Below are 21,036 nucleotides of genomic sequence, written 5' to 3'. Positions count from 1 at the left end.
TGCTCCAAGCCCCAATGTCCAACCTGGCCCTGGACACTTCCAGGGATCCAGGGGCAGCCACAGCTTCTCTGGACAGCCTGTGCCAGGGCCTCACAGTCAGGAATTCCTTCCCAATATCCCATTTAAACCGGCCCTATGTCAGTTTGAAGCCATTCCCCCTTGTCCATCACTCCACGCCCTTGCCCAAAGTCTTAAACCCCGTCCCACTTCGGGACCCAGCTCCTCCTTCCCTTCTTGCCCTGTGGTCTGTGCTTAGCTCTCCTATTCTCGGTGCTTCTTTCCTCCTCTCGCGCACATTATTCACATCCTCCCGCATTATTCACATCCTCCCGCACGGTTTATTCCGCCTCACACCTCAGCCCGGCACTGCTGCCCAGCACCGGGGGCAGCGCAGGACTCTCCGTCCGCTCCCATCCCGCGCCGGGTGCCGCCCCACACTTTGGACCCTCCTCGCTTCCCGTCCGCCCCAGGAGAGCGACCGGCGGCGGAGCCGCAGCTTCACCCGGAGGAGGCGGTGGCGGGACGCGAGCCCTGAGGCAGCCGAGCCGCTTCCTCCTCCTCCTCCTCCTCCTCTTCCTCCCCCCCCCCCAAGATGGCGGCGGACCCCGCGGATCAGTTCTGCGTGGCCGAGGAGCGCAGCGGCCACTGTGCCGTGGTGGATGGGAACTTTCTCTACGTGTGGGGAGGATACGTGGTAAGGCGGGCGAGGACTGCACGGGAGCCGGGAGCGAGCGCCGGCAGGGAGCTGCGGGCGCGGGGAGCGGAGCCCCGGGCGGGGCAGGGGGGGTCCCCCCGCCGCCCCTCAGCCCTCGGCGGGCGCCCGGGGCTGCGGCGCGGGCGCTGATTGGCTGCGGCGGCCGCGCGCCGTTCGAATGGCGGCGGGAGGCGCTGAGGGGACGGCGGCGCTGAGGGGACGGGCGGGGGCCGCTCCGAGCGCCTCGTCCCGCGGCCCCTTCCCTGCGCGGGGAGTCCGCGATCAGCGCCCTCCTCCTGCCCCGTTTGCAGCCGCCTCCGTCACGGAGCATGTGTGGGGACGGGCTGGTGGAGCCGGTTCGCTCCCGTCCCCTTCCAACGTGCTTTTCGTTCCTCAGTGCGCAGAGCGCGTCTCCCTTCAAGCCTTAACGGCTGTAATTTGTGGCTCAGTTTTTCCAGGATGTAATTCATGTTTTTGTTGCCGAGTCCCCGCGGTTTTTTTTTATTTATTAGTAGCTGTGTGGTGCGTACAGTGTGTTTTCCTCGTGTAGAAAGCACTGTTGTCACCTCGAAAACAAGCTGGTGGCAGGCTAAAACACACTTTTTTTTTTTTCATTGAAGGAACACTTCTCGTTCTGTCATAAGTAAATCCTCGTGTCTTTTAGCTCTATGAATTCAACCCAGAAGAGAGCTAAAAATTATACTGCCTTAAATACATCCACTTAGTTTTATCTGTTATTTTTCTGTTTACATTTATCTGTTCATCTTATCTGTCTGTGCACATTTGCCATAAAACTGAAAATATCTGTGCTTGGTGTAATTCCTGGTCTTTATCAGGTGGAAACTCTTATTTCTATAAACATGTTTCATATTCTATCTATATTTTTCGTTGGCTAAGGTAACTTTAAAATGTTCAAAGCTTGTCCTTCCATACTCGACCAAAGAACTCTAGTTGGAGACTCCTGGATTTAAACTCCATAATACTCTGTATAACTAAATATCCCCCAAATCACTGGTAATCTTTAGTAGTTTTCTGTGCTCTGGTCTCTAAAACTGAGGTTGAACTAACGAGCACTATGTTTTCAAGGGGTTTTTAATAAAAAGTTGTGCGTTCATGGGACATTTAAAACAGAAAATGTATATTAAGTTTAGCAGATAAACTTTGCAAATGTTCTGAGTAGTTTTGTGTATTTATCTGTTGGGAATATTATGAAAATTGTTGTTCTTTAAGCAGCCCTTTACTCAGATAAATCATTTTTCACGTGTTGCTGATGACTCCGGCCCAGCAAACTTTATTTTTGGCATCGGTGTATTTGCTCAGGGCTGCTTCTGGAGCAAATTCTCGACCTCTGACATATCCAGATTAAATTGAGTCAACTTCTGCACGTTGCAGAAGCTGCCAGGAGTGTTTAACACCAGAGCAGAGGTACCTGGCAGAATAAATGTACCAAAAATAGGATGTACCTGCCTGCTTGGCACCTGTCAGAGTGAGAAAGTCATGATAAAACATCATTTGAAGGCAGGCAATCAATATCAGTAACTGAATTGTCGCTAACTACATTTCAGTTTTGTTTTAACTTCTTCACATTTGTTTAATTTTGATCCTATTTTTATTTCTTTACTGACTCTGGCTGCTTACTCACTGCCAGGCTTTAATTTCTTTCTAATGCCAAGGCAATAATTAATGCTGTAGTTGTTACTCAGCATGAGTATTGCATTTTTTTGGGCTTCCTTCTCCTGTTTGTTGTTTTTCCTCATCATTATTTCCCAAATTATTTTTCTTAATGACCTCTGTTCGTGAGTCTTCATAAATATTTTTTCCGCAGAGGAATTAATTTTCTCGTGTATATTTGACATTTTGGTCTTTGAAGTTCCTTCCTTCAGCTGCTGCAAGTAACTTTTTGTGTTTTCAGTCCACTTTTTATATTCTGTTTTTTTATTCTACATTTTTCCACTATGCCCAATGGAAATGGCTCCTGATTAAAAGTATCTAAAATGAGTTTTAATTCAGCAGCTTCAAATCTGGTTGATGTTGTTGCACATCTTTATTTTTTTTTTTTTTTGGCAAAATGTTAAGTTGGTCAATCTGTGCCTTTACTGAGCGGTCCCGAGGAGGAATTCAGTTGTTTATTTTAAAAATAAATTGGTTTTATGCTCAGAGCAGTAACACTGGGGTGTGACTTCTGCTCTGGTAGCTGATTTCCTTAAGATTATTCAGTGTTGCTAAGTAACATGGCTTGGCATTTCGTGTTCAGATGTATGGTGTGGAAAGCAGAACTGATTTAACATTTGCACGTTCCTCTTTCAGTCAATTGAAGAAAATGAAGTTTATCTGCCCAGCGATGAGCTCTGGATCTATGACATGGACAGTGGGCTATGGCAAGTGGCACCATTTATATTTAATTATTACCTAAAGCTGACTTTTGCAGGTGTCATTGATCTGCAGTGAAAAGGCTTCAGTGACTTTGCTCAGGTTAAACAGCAGGTGTTTAATGTAAACACTGAAGGACAGAGCTGTGCTGGCAAATTAACTCCAGGAAACACCTCCATTGCTGAAGTCTTAATTATTGTGTTCAAGGGAACGTTGGAAATGGTTGGCTCAAGGCTCTGTTAGCACAGGTGCATTTACTTGGCAGTTTATTTTGCCTTAGTTTTTCCTGCATTTACTTTTGTGTTAGAACAGTTAAACACTGGGAACTCAGGCTCTTGATCTGGTTACAATTATGTATTATTTTTGGTATTAATTCCATATACATTGCAACTCAAAAATAACTCAGAACTTCAGCTTTTTCTCTTTCCCTCCACTTTCTGTTTTCCTCCCTTTTTTCTTTCCTTGCCCCCTTTTTGTTTCCTTCTTCCCTCCCTTTTTGTTTCCTTCTTCCCTCCCTTTTTGTTTCCTTCTTCCCCACCCTTTTGTTTCCTTCTTCCCCACCCTTTTGTTTCCTTCTTCCCCACCTTTTTGTTTTCTTCCTTCCCCTTTTTCTTTCTTTCTTCCCCCCTTTTCCCTTCTTTCCCTTTCCTTTTACCCACTTTCCTTTCTCCCTCCCCTTTCCCCCCCTTCTCCCCCCCCTTCTCCTGCCCCCTTTCTCTCCCTTTCTTTCCCCTATGTCCCCCCCACTTTTCTCCCCTTCCCTCCGCCTTTTCTCTTTTTTTCCCCAATTCTTTCCCCACACAGACCGTGCTTTGCTGTCTCTTTCCTGTGGGACAGGGTTGCCCAAAGCCCCCCTGGCCCTCCCTTGGTTTTCCCTGATGTCCCAGTCCAGCAGTTTGTGCTAACAGGGAACTGGGATCAGGAGAGTGATCTGGGTTAAATATAACTTTATTTTCAGGGTTATATTTAACCAGGATCTGCTTCTTCTCAGCACAGACAGCTGTACACGTGTGGCTGAGTGCAGGGCACAGCAGGAATGAGGGAGCAGGAGCCTCAGTTTTCCATTTCTGAATCACAGCAGTGCCAGATTCTCATTTCAGGAATTCTTGGAGTTAATAGTATTTCCAGACTTTGAATAAATTATGTGTCAGCTCTATTAAAGCTCTTTCTAATTCAAATTTCACCTTCAGAAAATCAAAATGTTTTATAAACACACAATATCCGCCTGGAAATTCTCTTCCACCACAGGAGCCCAACTTCAGCTGTAGTTCCTAATCCTAGTTATGGCCCAAACTGTGTTTTCACCCTTTAAGTCTAAAAATTCTGAATAAATCTATTTGAGATTGTTACATTTTGGCAGATTTGAAGGGGCTTAATGTATTTTTTAAATTGCAGGACAATGCACCTGATGGAAGGGGAGTTACCCACCTCCATGTCAGGGAGCTGTGGGGCGAGCATCAATGGGAAGCTGTACATTTTTGGGGGATTTGATGATAAAGGATACAGTAATCGGGTATTGTAGTCTTTTTTTTTTCCATAACATTTGATTTTAATAAGTACTAACACTGACCTTGTTGTTTATCTGATGTATTTCTATTTCAATTAAAGAGAAATTTGAGGAAAAGCTTTATTTTTCTAAAACTTTCTGTATTTATGCCAGTGCTTTCCCAATTAGTTTTAAAAAAAAATATTTTGACAATTGAGATTAATCGCTGAATATAACTTTTATTTTTATTCTTTGATAGCAATTCACTGCCTTAAATAATCAGGTAATAATTAAGGTTAAAATAGAGCTACCACTTTTCCTTGTAACTGAAAACTGAATTAACAAAGTAGCTGAAATCAGTTGTTTTATCATTTAATATAAATGAAGTCAGTGTTCACTCCTGCCTAGAAAATCAGTGAAAATGAGCCTCTCGTTAAACTTGCTGCCAATTCTCCCCCTTTAACTTCGTTTTTGTGGTGTATTTGCCATTGTAAGCTCACTGCCAGTTCCTCTTTTATTTCCTGACTTCTGGGGGTGGCGGGTTGTTTTTTCTGGTGGTGATTTGTGCTTTATACTGAAAACATTGTAATTTTTTTTTTTTCCTTTCAAGCTGTATTACGTCAATTTGAGAACAAAAACTGGAACCTACAGGTGGAAAAAAATCACAAATTTTAAAGGTCAACCTCCCACACCACGGGACAAACTTTCCTGCTGGGTGTACAAGAACAGGTAACACGTGAAAAATATTTAATATGTGTTAATTGCAGAGAGAAAGTGTTAAAAAGTGAAGAGAACACAGGTTTGGGATGCAGGAAACTCTAAATTTTAGCTTGACTTGCTGTAGGATTTTCTAACAACTTTGTACCAGAATTTCCTCACATGTGAGCTGAATTAATGGTAAATAAAACCCCACTTTAGGAGAGGGTTGGAATATTTAGGGAAAGTTTGTAGAATGCTTTGAGACTTTAGAAAGTCACTATGCACTATTTCATGGTTTTCACACATTAAAAATCAGTATAAAAATACTGATAAATTAAAATTACTATAAAAATTACTCTCTCTGTTCTATTCATTATTTTAAGCATTAAATTATTACCTGCAATAAATACATTTAGAATCTTTTCAAGGATTTTAACAGCTGACAGTTCCAAAGGCATTTCAGTGATTTTCTTTATCTTGCAAGAACTGAGTCAGCCTGGACATTTGTGGTGCAAAAGTGACTGAGCATGTTTAGAAAATAAACAGAGTTTGCCCAAACAGAAATACTCCAGGTTTTGTGTTTATTATGGAAAATGTCTGGATAATAATAATAAGTGATCACAAGAAGGTGCCATGTCAGTGACTTGTTATTAAAGCTCTTACAAACAAGTCAGAATATGATATACAGTGAACATTATCAAATGGAAATGATTTATCTCTTTCTGGACTCCACATCTAAAGAGGTTTTGCAGAAGCTGTGCAGTGTCCCTGGGTGCTGTGTCTTGGTTTTGTAATTCTCACTTAACTGCAAGACATAGGAAAATACAGATATTTGAACAACTCCCCAGCTGTTAACACGAGATCATTCAAAACCAAATGTGTTTATTCAGAGTATTGTGTCATCTGCATGCTGAGAAAATCAGCTCTTGTAGATGATAGAGTGGAACCTTTCCATTTAAAATGGATTACTTACGGATGGCCCTTTCCTGGGTGGAATATTGGCCTGGGAAGTGTGTGAGGATCCTTGCAGTGGGAGATTTCAGTAGTGTTTGGTTGAAAAATCTCATTTGAAGACAAAAAAAAAAGATTTTTTTGTGTCCCAGGCATCTGTGGGACAAACATTGGGAACATCTGTGTACAACCTTTGGCAAGAAAGTACAGCAGGAACACAGGAATTTCACTGGAGAAGGGCAGGAATTGGAGCAGAAGGAGGCATTTCACTGTCCTGGGTGTTATTTCCCATTTTTCCTTGAAAACAGCACTTAAAATAAACTTTGGAGAGAGGAACAGAGACTTTGAGGTGTCTTGAATTATTTCCTTGTGTGGGTTTCAGTCAGGTTTGTTGAGGGTGTAGCTGTGACCTTCACCTCATCAGGGTTTGCATCATCAGGTACAACACAAAATGTTTTCATTGTTTATATTATTGCTAGTGCAGTAGTAACCCAAAATATTAATTATTACAGCTTAGTCATCTTAATCTTGTTTACAGAACAGCTCCGTGAACTGGTTTTGTTGTTGTTTCAGGCTAATCTATTTTGGGGGTTATGGCTGCAGGAAGCACAATGAGCTCAGTGATTGTTTCGATGTCCACGATGCATTTTGGGTAAGAGATTTGTCCCCATTGCCACTGATTTGTCCTTTCAGATTGAGGAAAAAAAAAGATCCTGTTCATCATCCTTGATGAGTATGAAAATTTGTCTGGTTTTTCTTTTATTTATAGCATCAGCAGAAATGCAAACTGGGAATCTTTAAAGATTTGAAATTCCAGGTATTGCACGTTGGGAGTGGTGGTTGCTCCACATATTCCAGGTTCCCAGTGCTGGGCTTGGAGTGCAATGAATTAAATGCTGTCAAAGCAAGAAAAAGGCAGGATTTCAATCTGAAAGTATATTTTGAAGCTGAAACTCCCAGAAAAATTGTATGATTTATTTCTTTGAAGTAACACCAGGGAATTTGTAGCTTCCCAAGTCTAACTGACAAATACTCTTAGTTAATTTATTGAATTTGTTGTCCAGAAAGACACCTGGATTATCAACTTCCCTACATTAATTTCATCTAATTAATACAAAGATCACTGATCAGAGCATTGGCAGGATGCTCCTGATATCAAATGTTAAAGGTTGACACACAGGAATTAGTGTTTTTACGATCTATTTATTTCTCAGTGTGTTACAGTAAAATTGAGAAGGTGAAATTTGTCTGCTGCAGTGTCTGATTTTGGGGCCCAAAGCCAATTTTCAGATGTCACCAGCCTGAAGATCCCTGAGCACTGCTGACCTTCAACTGAGTCTAAGCTGCTGCAGCATTTTCAAAAATATCACCACATCTTCTAATGAAATTAAAACTACTTTAGTTTATTCTCTGTTTTTACAGATCCCTTCTAGGTTTGTATCCTTCAATAAGCAGAAAGATTTAAAAATAAAATATATATTTTTTAATTTCTTCTTTTTTAGGAAGGACAGATATTCTGGGGATGGCACAATGACGTTCATGTTTTTGATACAACCACACAGACATGGTCTCAACCAACAATCCGAGTGAGTGGTTTTTAGTCTCATCTCTTGACACAATTGTGATTTTACTGAGTTCTGAATAATTATTGTGCTCTAGACATTGATGCTGGCAAAAGTAATTTGAAGGGACACCTTCCACAATCCCAGACTGCGCCAAGCCCCAATGTCCAGCCTGGCCTTGGACACTTCCAGGGATCCAGGGGCAGCCACAGCTGCTCTGGGAATTCTATTCCAGGGCTTCCCCACCCTCCCAGCCAGCAATTCCCAATTCCCAATCTCCCATCCATCCCTGCCCTCTGGCACTGGGAAGCCATTCCCTGTGTCCTGTCCCTCCATCCCTTGTCCCCAGTCCCTCTCCAGCTCTCTTGGAGCCCCTTTAGGCCCTGCAAGGGGCTCTGAGCTCTCCCTGGAGCCTTCTCTTCTCCAGGTGAACACCCCCAGCTCTCCCAGCCTGGCTCCAGAGCAGCGGGGCCCCAGGCATTTGGAAAACTGTATCCGTGTACAATTAACAGGGATAACCTGTCACAGATAACAGGAGATGAAAGTACTCTATAAAGTTCCTAAAATCCAGGTGAGTTTATGTAGGAACTCAGTAGAAATTGTATATTTTAAAGAGTGTCTGACAGTATTTTATGGTCTTTACAAGATGTTCTAAAATTCCTATAAAACCAAATGCAAAAACTAAAATTACCATTGCAAAGTAAAAGCCAGTTTTGCCACCTTCAGTTCTGATTTACACTGGGAGGACTTCTTGACATGTGGATATAACATCAAATTTTAAGATGTGATTTCCAGAGGTTTTAGTGGCAGTTCCTGATGATTTGTACATCAGAAAATACAACTGTCCAGGAGATTTGCTGATATTCTGAAGGGTTATTTTGGTTCTTTCAGGGTGGAGATCCACCTCAGCCTCGAGCAGCTCATACATGTGCTGTGCTGGGAAATAAAGGTTACATCTTTGGAGGACGAGTGCTGGTAATTAAATATTTTCTTGGCAGTCATATTATTTTCCTGGCAGTTATTTCTTTTTCATTTTGTAGTAGGAAAAAAATCCCAAATGTCTTTGGCCTAACCTGGATGTTCAGGGCTTTGAATCCAGGATGCTGCTTGTCATCACCCTCTACAAAAAGAAGAATATATCTGTCTGTAATGTTAATGATTGTCCCAAAAAAAGGTAAAACACAGATGACTACCTGGTAAATAACAGATTTGAGTTGGCTTTATAATTTAATTTTGCCCTTTTTTGCACATAAGTGACTGAAATACAGATGTCTGGAAGAGGTAATAGACAAAAGGATGCAATCTGTGCATATTTAATTTAGGCCTGGATTGTGGCTGTGTGATTTTAACTCTTCCTGACTCTTTTTAACTTAAAAAAGCCATAGGCATCACCCCCCTGATTATCTGTACCTAAAAAACATGAAGCCACCCCTGGTAAGCAAGGAGATACTCAAACCTCTCGGCAACACTTGGAAATTCTCCAGTGCTAATTAAAGGAGATTTTCTCCTCAGTTCTTCTCTGCTGAAGCATTAATGTAAGAAGAGATTCTGTAAGGCAAGTTAAAACCCTCCCAGTTTAAGTTACTCTGCACTCTTGTATTTTATTTTTAATTTAAGTCTTTAGCTCTTTTCACTACAGCTGATTTTAGAGCCTTTAATCCTACTCAGCTAGAGGATGAGCCTGGATGTTTTCTATCTCTACTCCAGAAAGTGACAGTGAAGAAGCTTCTGAAAGCCCCCAGTGCTGAGTTCCTGTAGTTCTGTTCTAGACAAGAGAAGGAATTTGAGAATGCCCCACAGTGAACATGTGCCAACTCCACCTTGGAAAGCTGCCACAGCCTCACCCCTGTATTCCCACGTCCTGGCAAACAGCAGCAGTGTAAAACTGCACTTTGTTCCCCATTCCCTGTTTTTCCTGCTGTGACATTCCTTGGGCACACCTGCAGTGCTTCCACTCCTGCTGCTCAGACAGAAACCAGCCCCACACACCAAACAGGGGCAGAGTGACCACACCATGTCCAGCCACTTTCCAGTCTCAATGGCTTCCCACAACTGCAGGAGGTTTTTATTTAAGTGCCTTTCCAGAGCAAACAGAAAAGAAAATAATTAAAATTGATCCTGTTTGTTCTTGCCATTATGTGACCTTTGATCTCTGGAATTGTTGCTCAAGCCTGAGAGAGCTGCACTCAGCACCTTCCAGAGCTGTAGGTTTGGACAAACTGGGTTTGCAAATAACTGATGGAAATAAAGAGATTTGAGAAGAGGTTGAAAAATCAGGGTTATCCATGCTCTAAGTGAGCCCTGTGCCTCTGCCCTGGACTTGCTCTGTTCTCTGTGCTCATAACTGAACCCTTGCTGACCACAGCCAAGTCCTGCTCCTCACTCCGGGAGCTGAGAGGGGAAAGAGCCCAGCTGGGAAGATGCAAAGGTGCAGCCCAGGCCCTCCTGCCCTGCCAGTTATTCCTGAACATTTCCAAAGCCTCCTTCCCTCAGGGATTTGTCAGCGAGGGCTCTGTGCTCACCTCAGGGTTGCTGCACTCTTGAACTGCTCTGTAACTCAAGCTGGGGTTTCATGCAGCCTCTGCAAGTGAAATTACAATTTAGCTGGAGCTCACCTGTCATTCCTCCACTGTGCTGCTGCATGATTAGATCTGCCCTCAGAGGATTTGCCCTCACGCTTCTGTTTAACTGTTTGACACTACAGGATTCAGAAGGCTCTGATCTGAAAAGGTTTTTCTCTTCAGCTTCCTTAAAAACTTGCCAAATTTCAGTGAAACCACTTGGGAAAGTGTGTCAGAGAAGAGTGAAATTGTGGAAAGCTGTATTTAATTCTGTGGGAGAGCAGCGAGTGTAATTTTCACCTTGGTGATTATTATTGATCCATTTTCTATCCTAGAAATAAATGGAAGGAAACAGAAAAAGGTGAGGGAACATTGAGTGGGGCTTGAGGAATTAATGTAAGTCATGAAACGAGAAAGCTAAAGACAGCAGAAAAACACTAAATTTCCTGACACCAGCAGTAATTCCTCCCCAAAGGATGAAGTTTTGCTTTTCTCCAGAAATTAAGGAGCAAATACGGGGTTGCTCTGCTCCTCCTTCTCCTTCTAGTTCACCATAATACAAATCTTCCCAGGGAAAAGGCTCTGCAAGGAACCAGAAAGGGCCAGGAAGTGTCATGAGGCTTCTCCTATTCATCTTTCTGGGAGGAAAGGGCACCTTTTTCCAAACTTGGAGCTAGAACTGGTAAAAGAAGATGATGATGATGATGATGATGGTGATGAGAATCAGTTGTACCAGGAATCATTTGAAAACAGGCTCAGAAGTGTTATGTGGACTCAGTTCCTTCAGGTAAGCCCCTGGCAAAACAGGAATGGGAGAAAGTGGGAAGGAAGGAGAGTTAGTCCAGAAGTTGATGCAAGTCTTATGTTTGATTTAAGTGGAAAATTTTCATGTTGAGAATGAAGTAATAAACCAAAGTCTTTGCAGCAGCTCTTCACACATCTGGTGCCTTAATGTAAGCATGTTTATATTTTCTGTTACCCCTCCTGTCAGCAAAGCTCAGAAGATTCCTGGAGCTGCAATCCTTCTCTTGACAAAGCTTGGAGCTGGAATAGCTGTTTGATTGTAAATGCAGGAGGGAGAGCTGCAGAACTCCCTGTCCCAGCAGTGAATAATGTCACCCTTAAAGCCTTTCATCGTGCTCATCCTGAGACAAAGCAGGTCCTGCTTAAAGTGCACTGGGCTGCAGAGAAATGAACTTGCCCGAGATAAGCAGGATGTCTCAGGAGCCCTCGTAGCTCAAAGGGAAATGCAAACCCTCTTAGGAGGCTTGGTGCTCTTAAGCCAATTGAGAATCATTTTAGGATTGGCAGCAGAATGATTAAAGACAGCAGGAAACAGAAATGCAGGAGAACTGTGTGGCAAGTGATGATCCCATAAACTTGTGTTTTTTCCAGCTTCCCAAAGAAGGGTTGGGTGGAAAGATGCTTTTATTTGTTAAAGCCATGTTAAAGGCCTGAATCTTGTCCAGCTGGTGGTGTTTTGAATTCAAAGTGAGGTTGCTGTAATTATGCATCTGTCCAGCTGTTGAATCATGAGAATGTAAAGAATTTAATACACTGATTTCCCAGGCACCATGAAACTGAGAACTTCTCCATCTTCTACCCAATGCCTAGGAAAGGAAGGTCAGCGAGGAGGTCTCAAACAGGATCCTCTTGAAACCTTAAATTTCAGCATAACAGCAGCTTTCTTTGATAGATATCATTCATATCAAATTGTATTACTCCAATATGATTGAATATTTTCAGTTGTAGAGGCCAGGATGTTGGGTTTTCCCCAGGAGTGCAGAAGATCCCAAGCACATTTTGCTTTCTGCTTGGATGTTTTGGTCCTCATCCCCTTCAAAGCCACCAGAAGGAGCAGGAAACTGGATAGACTTGTCATGGAAGACAGATCTGTTGCCCTGGCTGTCAGCTGGACCACACTTTGGTGTTTTTATTCACCCTCTTGAGGGATTAAATGTCTCAGGCAATGCCCCAAACCCTCACAATCTGCTTGTCTTTATCCTGTTGCCCTCTCCAAAGGCATCCCAAAATGTTGGTTACCATTCCCTTCCCAGGACAGCAGGGTTAGCAGTACTTGGGCAGAGGAGGCCGTAGCACTCCTGAAAACCTTGCTGTTCCCCCAAATCCCTGAGAGACTTCCCAGAGCTCTGCTGGACAGCTCTGGAAGTCCCTCAGACTCACTCCTAGGGGTAAAACCACTGCTTTCAGCCTAGTTCTGCCTCAGAGGATCTGCAAGCTGGAGAAAGGCTTTTTCTAATAGATCTATGGACTGCCCAGGGAGAAAAGGAGTTGGAAGGTAAGGCAAGATGTATTTCCCTACTTCCCAGATGGTTTTTGTAGTCCCCCAGGGGAATCACAGCTGCCAGTCAAGCAAGGAAATCCTTTTATCACCTTCACCACCCCCAAGGCAGTCAGAGACTTCCTCCATCTCAAATCACAGGCAGATAAGCAAGTGGAAGGATTTCTGATTTGATTTTATGGCAAATGCTAAAGGGTCCTAAAACCTTGTCCTTGCTGGTGATCACTTTGTAAAAGGAAAAGAGGGAAAAGCACAGACAATGATGGACTTCTAATGGGAATATACTGAGTACAGCACTACCAGGATACTCCAAGGAGTAGTGGCCAGACAGGAGGATACAAACTTCTGATCACGATATCAAGAAAAATAACATGAGGCAACAATAGGAGAGTAAAACACCACCTGCATTTCCCTGCCAGGAGTTCTGTGGATGCAAGTTAAATACATTTGCAGGAATTGGATAAATATAACAAAGTTCTTCACTATTAAAAGCTAAAATTGGCCCCACAGTGCTGTTGCATGACTGGAAATATTCCTGACAGGCACTTTCCTGAGAGTTGCATGGTTTTTGTGAGGAGAAAAGCTTTTCATCTGCCACATAATTCAGATTTATATTAAGGCACATGGGTACAGATTTCTTCAAAATATTGGTACTTGGAATATTCTGTCCCAGGAAGGCTTCACTGAAACGCTTTGTTTATTGTTTGCTTAAAATAACCCGACTGGGATTTTATTTCTTTGTTTTAGCAAACCAGAATGAATGATTTGCACTGCCTGAATTTAGACACTTGGACTTGGTCTGGAAGGTAGGTTTGCCTCTGTAACACTTCAGACTGAATTTAGAAGATGGAAACATATTGTTAAATAGTTCCAGAGCCTATTCCTGCAGCTTTTCCAAGAGGAGAATGAGGGTTTGGGGACTGCTTTAGCAGCTGCGAGGTTGGGATTTCAATTGAATTTAATTTGATGGTGGTTACTAAGCTTTTCCTGCTCTGTACCAAAGCGTTGATGAGGCTGTTTAAAGCACAGCATGGAGTGATTTAACACCCTCATTTTCAGGCTGGGTACATTTATCCATATGGAATTCCAGGTTTGAGGGCTTTTTGAATGCTGGGTTTACTGTCTGTAGCTGAGCTAATCACAGCACAAATTGGGGAAGGGCCTCTTCCATAAAAGACCAGGAAATCGTAAAAAATGAAGATTTTTCCAAAAGTCAAGTTATTTCTATATGGTGATCCAAGAATAGCTTGTAGGATTTATCCATGATTTAGTATAGACTTGGATCCCTGTAAATTTAGGGATCTTCTGTTCAGCTATTGCAGCACCTCTGAAGAGTCTTTGAGAGACTGAAAAGAGCAATTTAAGACTAAAAAGATTTAAGCTATTGGGGAGAAAAAAGAGTTTTCACAGTGTGTGCTGCTGTTGGCACCTCACAGAAATTAAAGTGTTCATATTTATTAATTATTTATTTCATCTCTTAATCACAAAAGGAGCCAATAAATAATTATTAGTAAATTAAGATTTTATTTCCTAACCAGCCAAGTTTTTTTTCTTACTCAACTCTACACAGCTTTCTTAAGGAATTGCATAATGTGAACCCACTAACCCAGGATTATCATCCAGCAGGAGATTGCAAGATTTATTTTAGCTGCCACTACCCAGAAGTTGCTTTCCTTACCTTGAGCTCTACTAAATTGTCATTCAATATCAGGTTATTTCTTGTAGTGGGATCATTTCTTGTGCATGAAAATTGAAATTTTATCACTGATCAGTATCTGTTTTACGGGGTTTTTTAACCATCAAAGCCCAGGCTGCCCCTTGGCCAATTTTAGAAGCTTCTTTTCCAAAGCAGGCACTTGGATTCAAACAAACATTGCAACTTGGCCTCAACTTCAGTGCCAAATTTAGCAGGGCACTTTGCAATCCCTGTTTAATTCTCTCTGATCCCTCAGCCTTTGCCTCCAGAGGGAAAACTCAGCAATTCCCAGCAGGGAGATCCCTCCAATCCTCACCAAGGCAATTCCTGGGCACGGGGCAGCTGCTCCAGAGGGAGCCACAGACAATAAATCCCAGTTGGATTTGTCAGGACCTGGATTTCTTCACTGGGTGCAGAGGGAATTCAGATGGGTGTCTGCACTGCTCAGGCTGAGCTCACATCTGTGTGTGAGGTGTTACCTCAGGAAAGTAACCAACCAAAAAACCAACCAAAACTGGTTTTTTGGGATATCAGCATCTTTAGTGTTCACATTCTCAAGCAAACCCAGCTAAAATAAAATCAATTTCAAAGCAGCTCAGCTGGAACAGATTTCAGATCTGCATTTTGATGATATGAGATTCTAGCAATAATAAACCTACATCTGTTTTGTACTTAGGAAATCCCCTCTTTACTAATATTTATTTCAAAGTCTGGGTGAGCACCGGGTTGAAGAGCTGGTAGCTTTGGGATGGAAGGCAAAGCCATGATTCTTGTGTCATTTAAGTTCATTTTGCTTGGAGTGGAGAGGCCCCTGAGGATTCATGAAATTTTTTCTCAGTTAACTGTTTCCCTACATGTACATGCAGTTTATTTGGGTATTTAATCTGGTTTTTCACTGGGAAAATACCCAGAGTTGTTCTAAGACAAACTGAAATTTTCTGCCAAGTTGATTTTCAGCTTCGTTTGAAAATGTGGGGGGTTTTGTTTCTTTATTTCACCCAGGATTAATATCAGTGGAGAGAAGCCCAGAGATCGCTCCTGGCACACGCTGACTCCCATTGGGGATGACAGACTTTTCCTTTTTGGGGGACTAAGCTCTGATAATGTTCCTTTGAGTAAGTAATTTAGAGATTATCATTCCATTGTGCACTTCAACTCACGCAGACAGGGTGTGGGATAGTCTTACAGGAGTTCCTTTTGTAGAAAAGGCAACTTGTTTTCATGAAAAAACCTGGAAGTAGCAAAAATAATTTTAAGACAAAAAATAATAATAATTTTACAGATAAATCCACTGGCAGGATTTTCTCAGTTTACCCAAAAGAAAGATTGATTGTGTTTTAATTCCAGATTTCAGTGCAGTGAGGGTTCTGTGGCAACACTAAATTACAAAGAGGGAAAAGATGCAGCTTCATGAAGTGATGATGTTACTGTTAGCTAAATAAAACATGCTCTTAGAACACAGAGCTGTTTGTGTGGATAAAAAAAGGTAATTCTTGGTCCCAAAAACCCCACTAATGAGTGTTCTTATATTGTAGGTGATGGTTGGATCCACAGCATTGCAACAAATGGATGGAAACAGCTCACCCATCTGCCTAAGAGCAGGCCTAGGTACAGAAACATAAATCCTGTGTGCTGAAATTTAATTAGGTTTAAAAATTAACCAATTTTTAAAGTATTGAACAGTATTTTTATGCAGTGGGATTGAATAGTTTGCTTTAACACCTTATTTGCCTTCATACCTCATTTTGTATTTGTTTCTGTTATCACTGATGCTTACTTGCATGCAAAGATGTTTTTGTGATGAAGGATCTGGGTGTCCAACTAACCTGGTGCTCTGTAGCCAAATTATTGTTAGATAAAGAAAACCATAAAAACTTGTGGAATTAATAACCAAGGAGAATAATAAAAGCTGATTAATGTTGAGGCATTTTTAGACACAGGGGAGGAGAGAACCATGAAAAAAGTTGATGTATCTTTCAGGGTTCAAAAGCAAAACTGAGTGTTAACAGTGTTTGAAGCATTACCTGTGTTTCTAAATGCTGTTGCACTGGTTTGCTCTAGATAGTAAATATTCAGGTTTTCATTGAATTCATTCTCTGCATTCACCCAGGAACTCTCAGCACAATTTTCTGTCATTCTTTTTTGATACAAAAATGTCCAGTTCTGGTCTGCTTCCTGCCTTGTGTCTGTTACTGAAATATCTTCACCTCCATTCATTTTCTTTCTGTTTTATCCCATTCTGGGCTGTCTTTTAAATACAACAGCCACAGCTAAACCAACTTCTCTGCTTTCTTACACTTCAGACTCTTTCAAGCCCAAATAAACTCAGATCTCAGCCTCACCAAATATTTTCTTTTTATGATTACTGATATTTTCTTTCTGTGATCTTTTTATGATATTTAAGGGCTGAGGAGTCCTTAAATACAGCACAGCAGTAGCAGCCAGGGGTCTGTGTTCAGTTCTTTAATCTCCTAAACCTTCCCTGTGATGCGATTTTTACAGGAAAAAGCTCAGGAAGGGCTGGGATGTGCTGGGGAGCAGCCCCAGGAGCAGCAGCTCAGTAACCTCTGTGCCCTGCTCTGCAGTGGGGCTGGGATCAGGAGCTCCTGAGCCCCCCCCAGGTGGTTCCCAGGCAATCCCAGGGCAGATCCCACAGTGGGATCTGTGCTGGCTCCTGAGGGAGCAGAGCCTTTGGGTCACATCCTGGCAGGAGTCTCTGAGCTCCCTCAATTCCAAACATGGGTCTCCACCACCTGAGGATTTGGGGATTTGGGTTTTAGGGCTGAGCACCTTTCATTGACCTAAATCTTTATAGAAGTAAAGGACCTCCCCTCCTTCAACCAAACCCCAAAACCTCATTAACCTTGTTCAGGAACTCACAGAATCTTAGGGTGGGAAGGGCCCTCTGGAGATCCCCCAGTCCAACCCCCTGCCAAGGCAGGGTCACCTGGAGCAGGTGACACAGGGATGTGTCCAGGTGGGTTTGGAATAGCTCCTGGAAACCTGGATAAAAGGAGCCATACAAAAAAACCTGTCTGTACATTGAACTAGTTAAGTGTGAAGTACTTTTGCCATGATTGTATTTACTGCAGGGTCTCTGCAGCTGGAAAAGCTTTAAGGCAATTCAATTGCTCCTGTGACTTAAAGTGCAGTAATACATACATGTGTACTTCTTTTATATATTTCTCTTCTTTTGTAATAAATTTCATTGGTGTCTTTTCCTGATGCATCTGCAGCTCTGAAGCCCTCCCCAAATTCTGAAGAGAATAATTTCCTTCAACCTTCAGTTGTAGTAATTTCTAAAAAACTGCCTTCTCAGGTGATTCTGAATTGGTAGAAAATACTGTTCCTCTTTCTGTCCATCAGTTGTACTTCAGCCAACGTTTTGCATGCTGGGTTTAAATAGAGAACAAACTGTTTAACTCCTGGATTCCCAATGTTTTCATTCCCATGTAATGCTGTTGCTGTAGCTGGAAGAGCCCTGTGTGATTTCAATAATGTGCTCTGTTAGAATGTTTAGGTGATAAGTTAGAGCAGCCCATGGGAGGACAGAAACTCTCAGGCAGTAGGAAAAGCCTCAGGTTGCGAGCTAGGATGTCACCAGAATCAAGGCAGGAAAGGCTTCCCAGTGTTCTCCGTGACCAAGCCCAGAGTTTCCCTAATGCAGATCAGGCAGAGACAGATCTGTCCACAGGTACGAGGAAGGGAAAAGGTGAGGTACCTCCTAAGGACTGATGTGAATGGAGAAAGAAAGGGGGAACGTTTATTTTTGCATGAAACTTCAGTGGTGCATTTGATTTTGGTTCAGTAGCTCTAAAGCCGATCAGCAGTGGTGATAGACCAGCAGAAAAATCTGATGGTGAAAAATAAATCTCACGAGGGGTGGCTGCTGAAAGGGCAGAAGCTTTGTGAAAGCAAGATTATAAAGTCAGGCTTTGCTTTTGTGGGGTCTTTATCGTGTATCATAAAACTTCTAAGTCATGGACTCACAGAAAGTGATCCCAGGAATCTTTTGGGGAAGTGTGAGACTGCACCAGGATAACTGGAGATCCAAGTGCTCAGGGATCCGTGTCAGTACTGAGAACCCCCCCAGTCTGAAAGCCACGAGATTTGTACTTCTGAATCAAAGAAAGTGGAAAATTGCCTAAGGAAAAGCTTGGCAAAAGCTTGGTTTGTAGAGTTGTCTAAAAATTTTCCACTGTGCTGATAAATAAGACAAAGTTTATATGCCCAGAGTACAGAAGAGTCAAATAATGACAAAGTAGATTGGTCTGTATGAAAATAACTCTCATGAGGTGGGGAGTCATATTGCTCTCTCCTTTTATATTATTAAACAAACAAGTGACATATTTTAAGGTACTATTTTTTACCTCTGAAATAATGGCTTGGTCTTGCTGATAACACACGACTCCTTGTTTCTTGGGCACTCACTGTGTTTGTGGTTTTATTTCCAGGTTGTGGCACACAGCCTGCCTTGGACAGGAGGGAGAAGTGATGGTGTTTGGTGGCAGCAAAGATGATTTGCTTTTTATGGACACGGTCAGTAAACGGAACAATAAATCCCATCACTGGGATAATTATAATTGATAGAAAATCGTGGAATGCTTTGAGTTGGGAGGGATCTTAAAGTCCATCTAATCCTCCCCCCTGCCATGGGCAGGGACACCTCCCACTATCCCAGGTTGCTCCAAGCCCCTTCCAACCTGGCCTGGAACACTTCCAGGAACAGGGAGTCCAAAAATCTTTCTGAGCAAATCACTTCATAAATATGTTTTTATATAGGATTTTAATTAAAAAAAAAAACCAAAACAAAACCAGATTGAGACCCTGGCTCAAATTGGTAACTGAAACCATTATAAATTACACACCACTGAGAAAATTATTATAATTTACACACCACTGATTGCACTGAGGAGTCCCCTGAGGCCTTCTGGACCGAGAGAATAAAAAGGAATTTGTAATTCAGATTCCTTCTAAATAGTCAGGTATAATCAGTTCTAAGTCATGCACGTGGTAATAAATGTGACATTAATCTAGAAAATACCTGAGGTAGAGAAGCTGTTGGCCATTCTAATGGTTCTCATTTTTCTGTTGTTCAGGGTCACTGCAGTGATTTGTTGATATTTCAGACTCAACCTTACTCCCTGCTCAGGTGAGTTGGAGTTACAGAATCCCAGAATGGTTTGGGTTGGGAGGGACATCAAATCCCATCCTGTTCCATGGGCAGGGACACCTCCCACTATCCCAGGTGGTGTTTCAGCCACGTACTCCTGCAGAAATGGGGTAAAATACCCAATTGCTTCCTCAGGAAATTCTTGAACCCTTCAGTGTGTGATGCTGCACAGCAGTTTAATCACTGGTGCTGAGTAATTCCCTGCATGTGCACCCACAACACCTGTAATTAACACCTGTAATTAGTGCACATCACCAGCTTCTATTAGGTGTCATTTGTTAGAATATAAACCATTTACTTCAATTTTTTTTTTCTTTTTTTCTGTTTTCCTTCCTCAGGCTGTGTCTTGACTGCATTGGGAAGAATGCAGCTCTCTTGGAGAACCAAATTCCCTGCTTGCCATCCAAACTTCTGCAGGAAGTGCTGAAAAAAATCACCTTTTGGGCTGCCATGACCCACAGGCAGGAGAGGAAAGCTGAGACTGAGAGACAAAGCCAGCTCCACTCCACATGAACCAGGGCAGGGAGATACTGGGACACCTCAGAGTGGTTTGTTAGTGAACTTTGCTGCTGTTCCAGAACAGCTCTGTGTTAAGCTGGGTTTTTAAGTGAAGTTTGACAGCAAATCCTTTTTATGGGAATCTCTTGTTTCCTGCGTTATGGAAAACTGATACAACTTCATTTCTAGATAATTGTTCACCTCTGCTGTCGTGGTCTTGACCATACAGCCCACACAACCTGTTCTTTTGGAAGGGGACATGATGCATTTCAGCTGGATAAAATATGGTTTAAGTCTAAAAATCCTCTTTGGCCTTATCCCATCAGCCTTCCCAAAAAGATAAATTCAACTTGGTGTCTTGGGGACGTTCACTCTTTGTCAGTCCTAAAGGTAATGAATTTGCCACCACCACCAAATCTTGATTCCACCAGCCTCTGACCAAAATCCAACCATGGAGCCCCACACCTCATGCTCCAAGTAGGAAAATCCATCAGGGAATTGTGGAACTTGGAAGAAAAAGCTGCAACGAGCAACATCACCTGGTCTCTATAGGAAAACTTCATCACCTGGTTTTACTGTTTCTGCCATCAGGAAGTCCTTTTGGAAATAAGTTGTATATTGTATTTTGGATGTGCAAAGTTTCTATTTCGTTCTTGTTTAAAAAAAAACCAACAAAGTTGCTTATTTATTGTTTAAAAAAAAAAAAAAAGCAAATGTAGTACTGGTTATTTTTCTGTTTCAAAAATTTAGTTAACAGGAGCACAGTCATTAAAATTTTATAGAGAGTTGAATCAAGAGGCATTTTGACAAGTTTCTGATGATTTTGCAATCTGTGAAAATTAATTACTTGGGGAAAAGAGATTTGGGGGGAGCACATTTGTATCAAAAAGGCAGTTTTGTGACTGGGTATTTTAACAGCCTCATTTTATGTGCTGAACTCCTTCCCCTCCTTTTTTGGGGAGGGGGAGTTCAGATGCCCCCTTGAGCCCCAAGGTTTGATTTTGGGGGAGATTCAGGTGCCCCCAAGGTTTGATTTGGGGGTTT

At 42.2% G+C, this 21,036-nt stretch overlaps 1 protein-coding gene across 1 annotated transcript; it reads left to right on the top strand.

Moving 5' to 3' along the window:
- Nucleotides 1-559: 559 nt before the first annotated feature.
- On the top strand, nt 560-20,783 carry KLHDC1 (kelch domain containing 1). Its single transcript, XM_069018692.1, has 13 exons — nt 560-694; nt 3,002-3,072; nt 4,460-4,577; nt 5,161-5,279; nt 6,774-6,852; nt 7,703-7,786; nt 8,654-8,737; nt 13,373-13,431; nt 15,324-15,436; nt 15,857-15,929; nt 18,776-18,860; nt 19,421-19,473; nt 19,833-20,783. The coding sequence occupies exons 1-13, from the start codon at nt 593-595 to the stop codon at nt 20,005-20,007; spliced, it is 1,215 nt and encodes a 404-aa protein (XP_068874793.1). The 5' UTR covers nt 560-592; the 3' UTR covers nt 20,008-20,783.
- Nucleotides 20,784-21,036: the final 253 nt, after the last annotated feature.

This window comes from Aphelocoma coerulescens, chromosome 5 (assembly GCF_041296385.1).
Source record: "Aphelocoma coerulescens isolate FSJ_1873_10779 chromosome 5, UR_Acoe_1.0, whole genome shotgun sequence".
Taxonomy (NCBI): Eukaryota; Metazoa; Chordata; class Aves; order Passeriformes; family Corvidae; genus Aphelocoma; species Aphelocoma coerulescens.
This window is presented reverse-complemented; position numbering and strand designations above follow the sequence as displayed.

Coding starts and splice junctions, on each gene's coding strand:
- KLHDC1 (XM_069018692.1), top strand. CDS start 593: ATGGCGGCGGACCCCGCGGATCAGTTCTGCGTGGCCGAGGAGCGCAGC. Junction 3,073..4,459: donor GACATGGACAGTGGGCTATG/GCAAGTGGCACC, acceptor TTTAAATTGCAG/GACAATGCACCTGATGGAAG. Junction 19,474..19,832: donor CAACCTTACTCCCTGCTCAG/GTGAGTTGGAGT, acceptor TTCCTTCCTCAG/GCTGTGTCTTGACTGCATTG.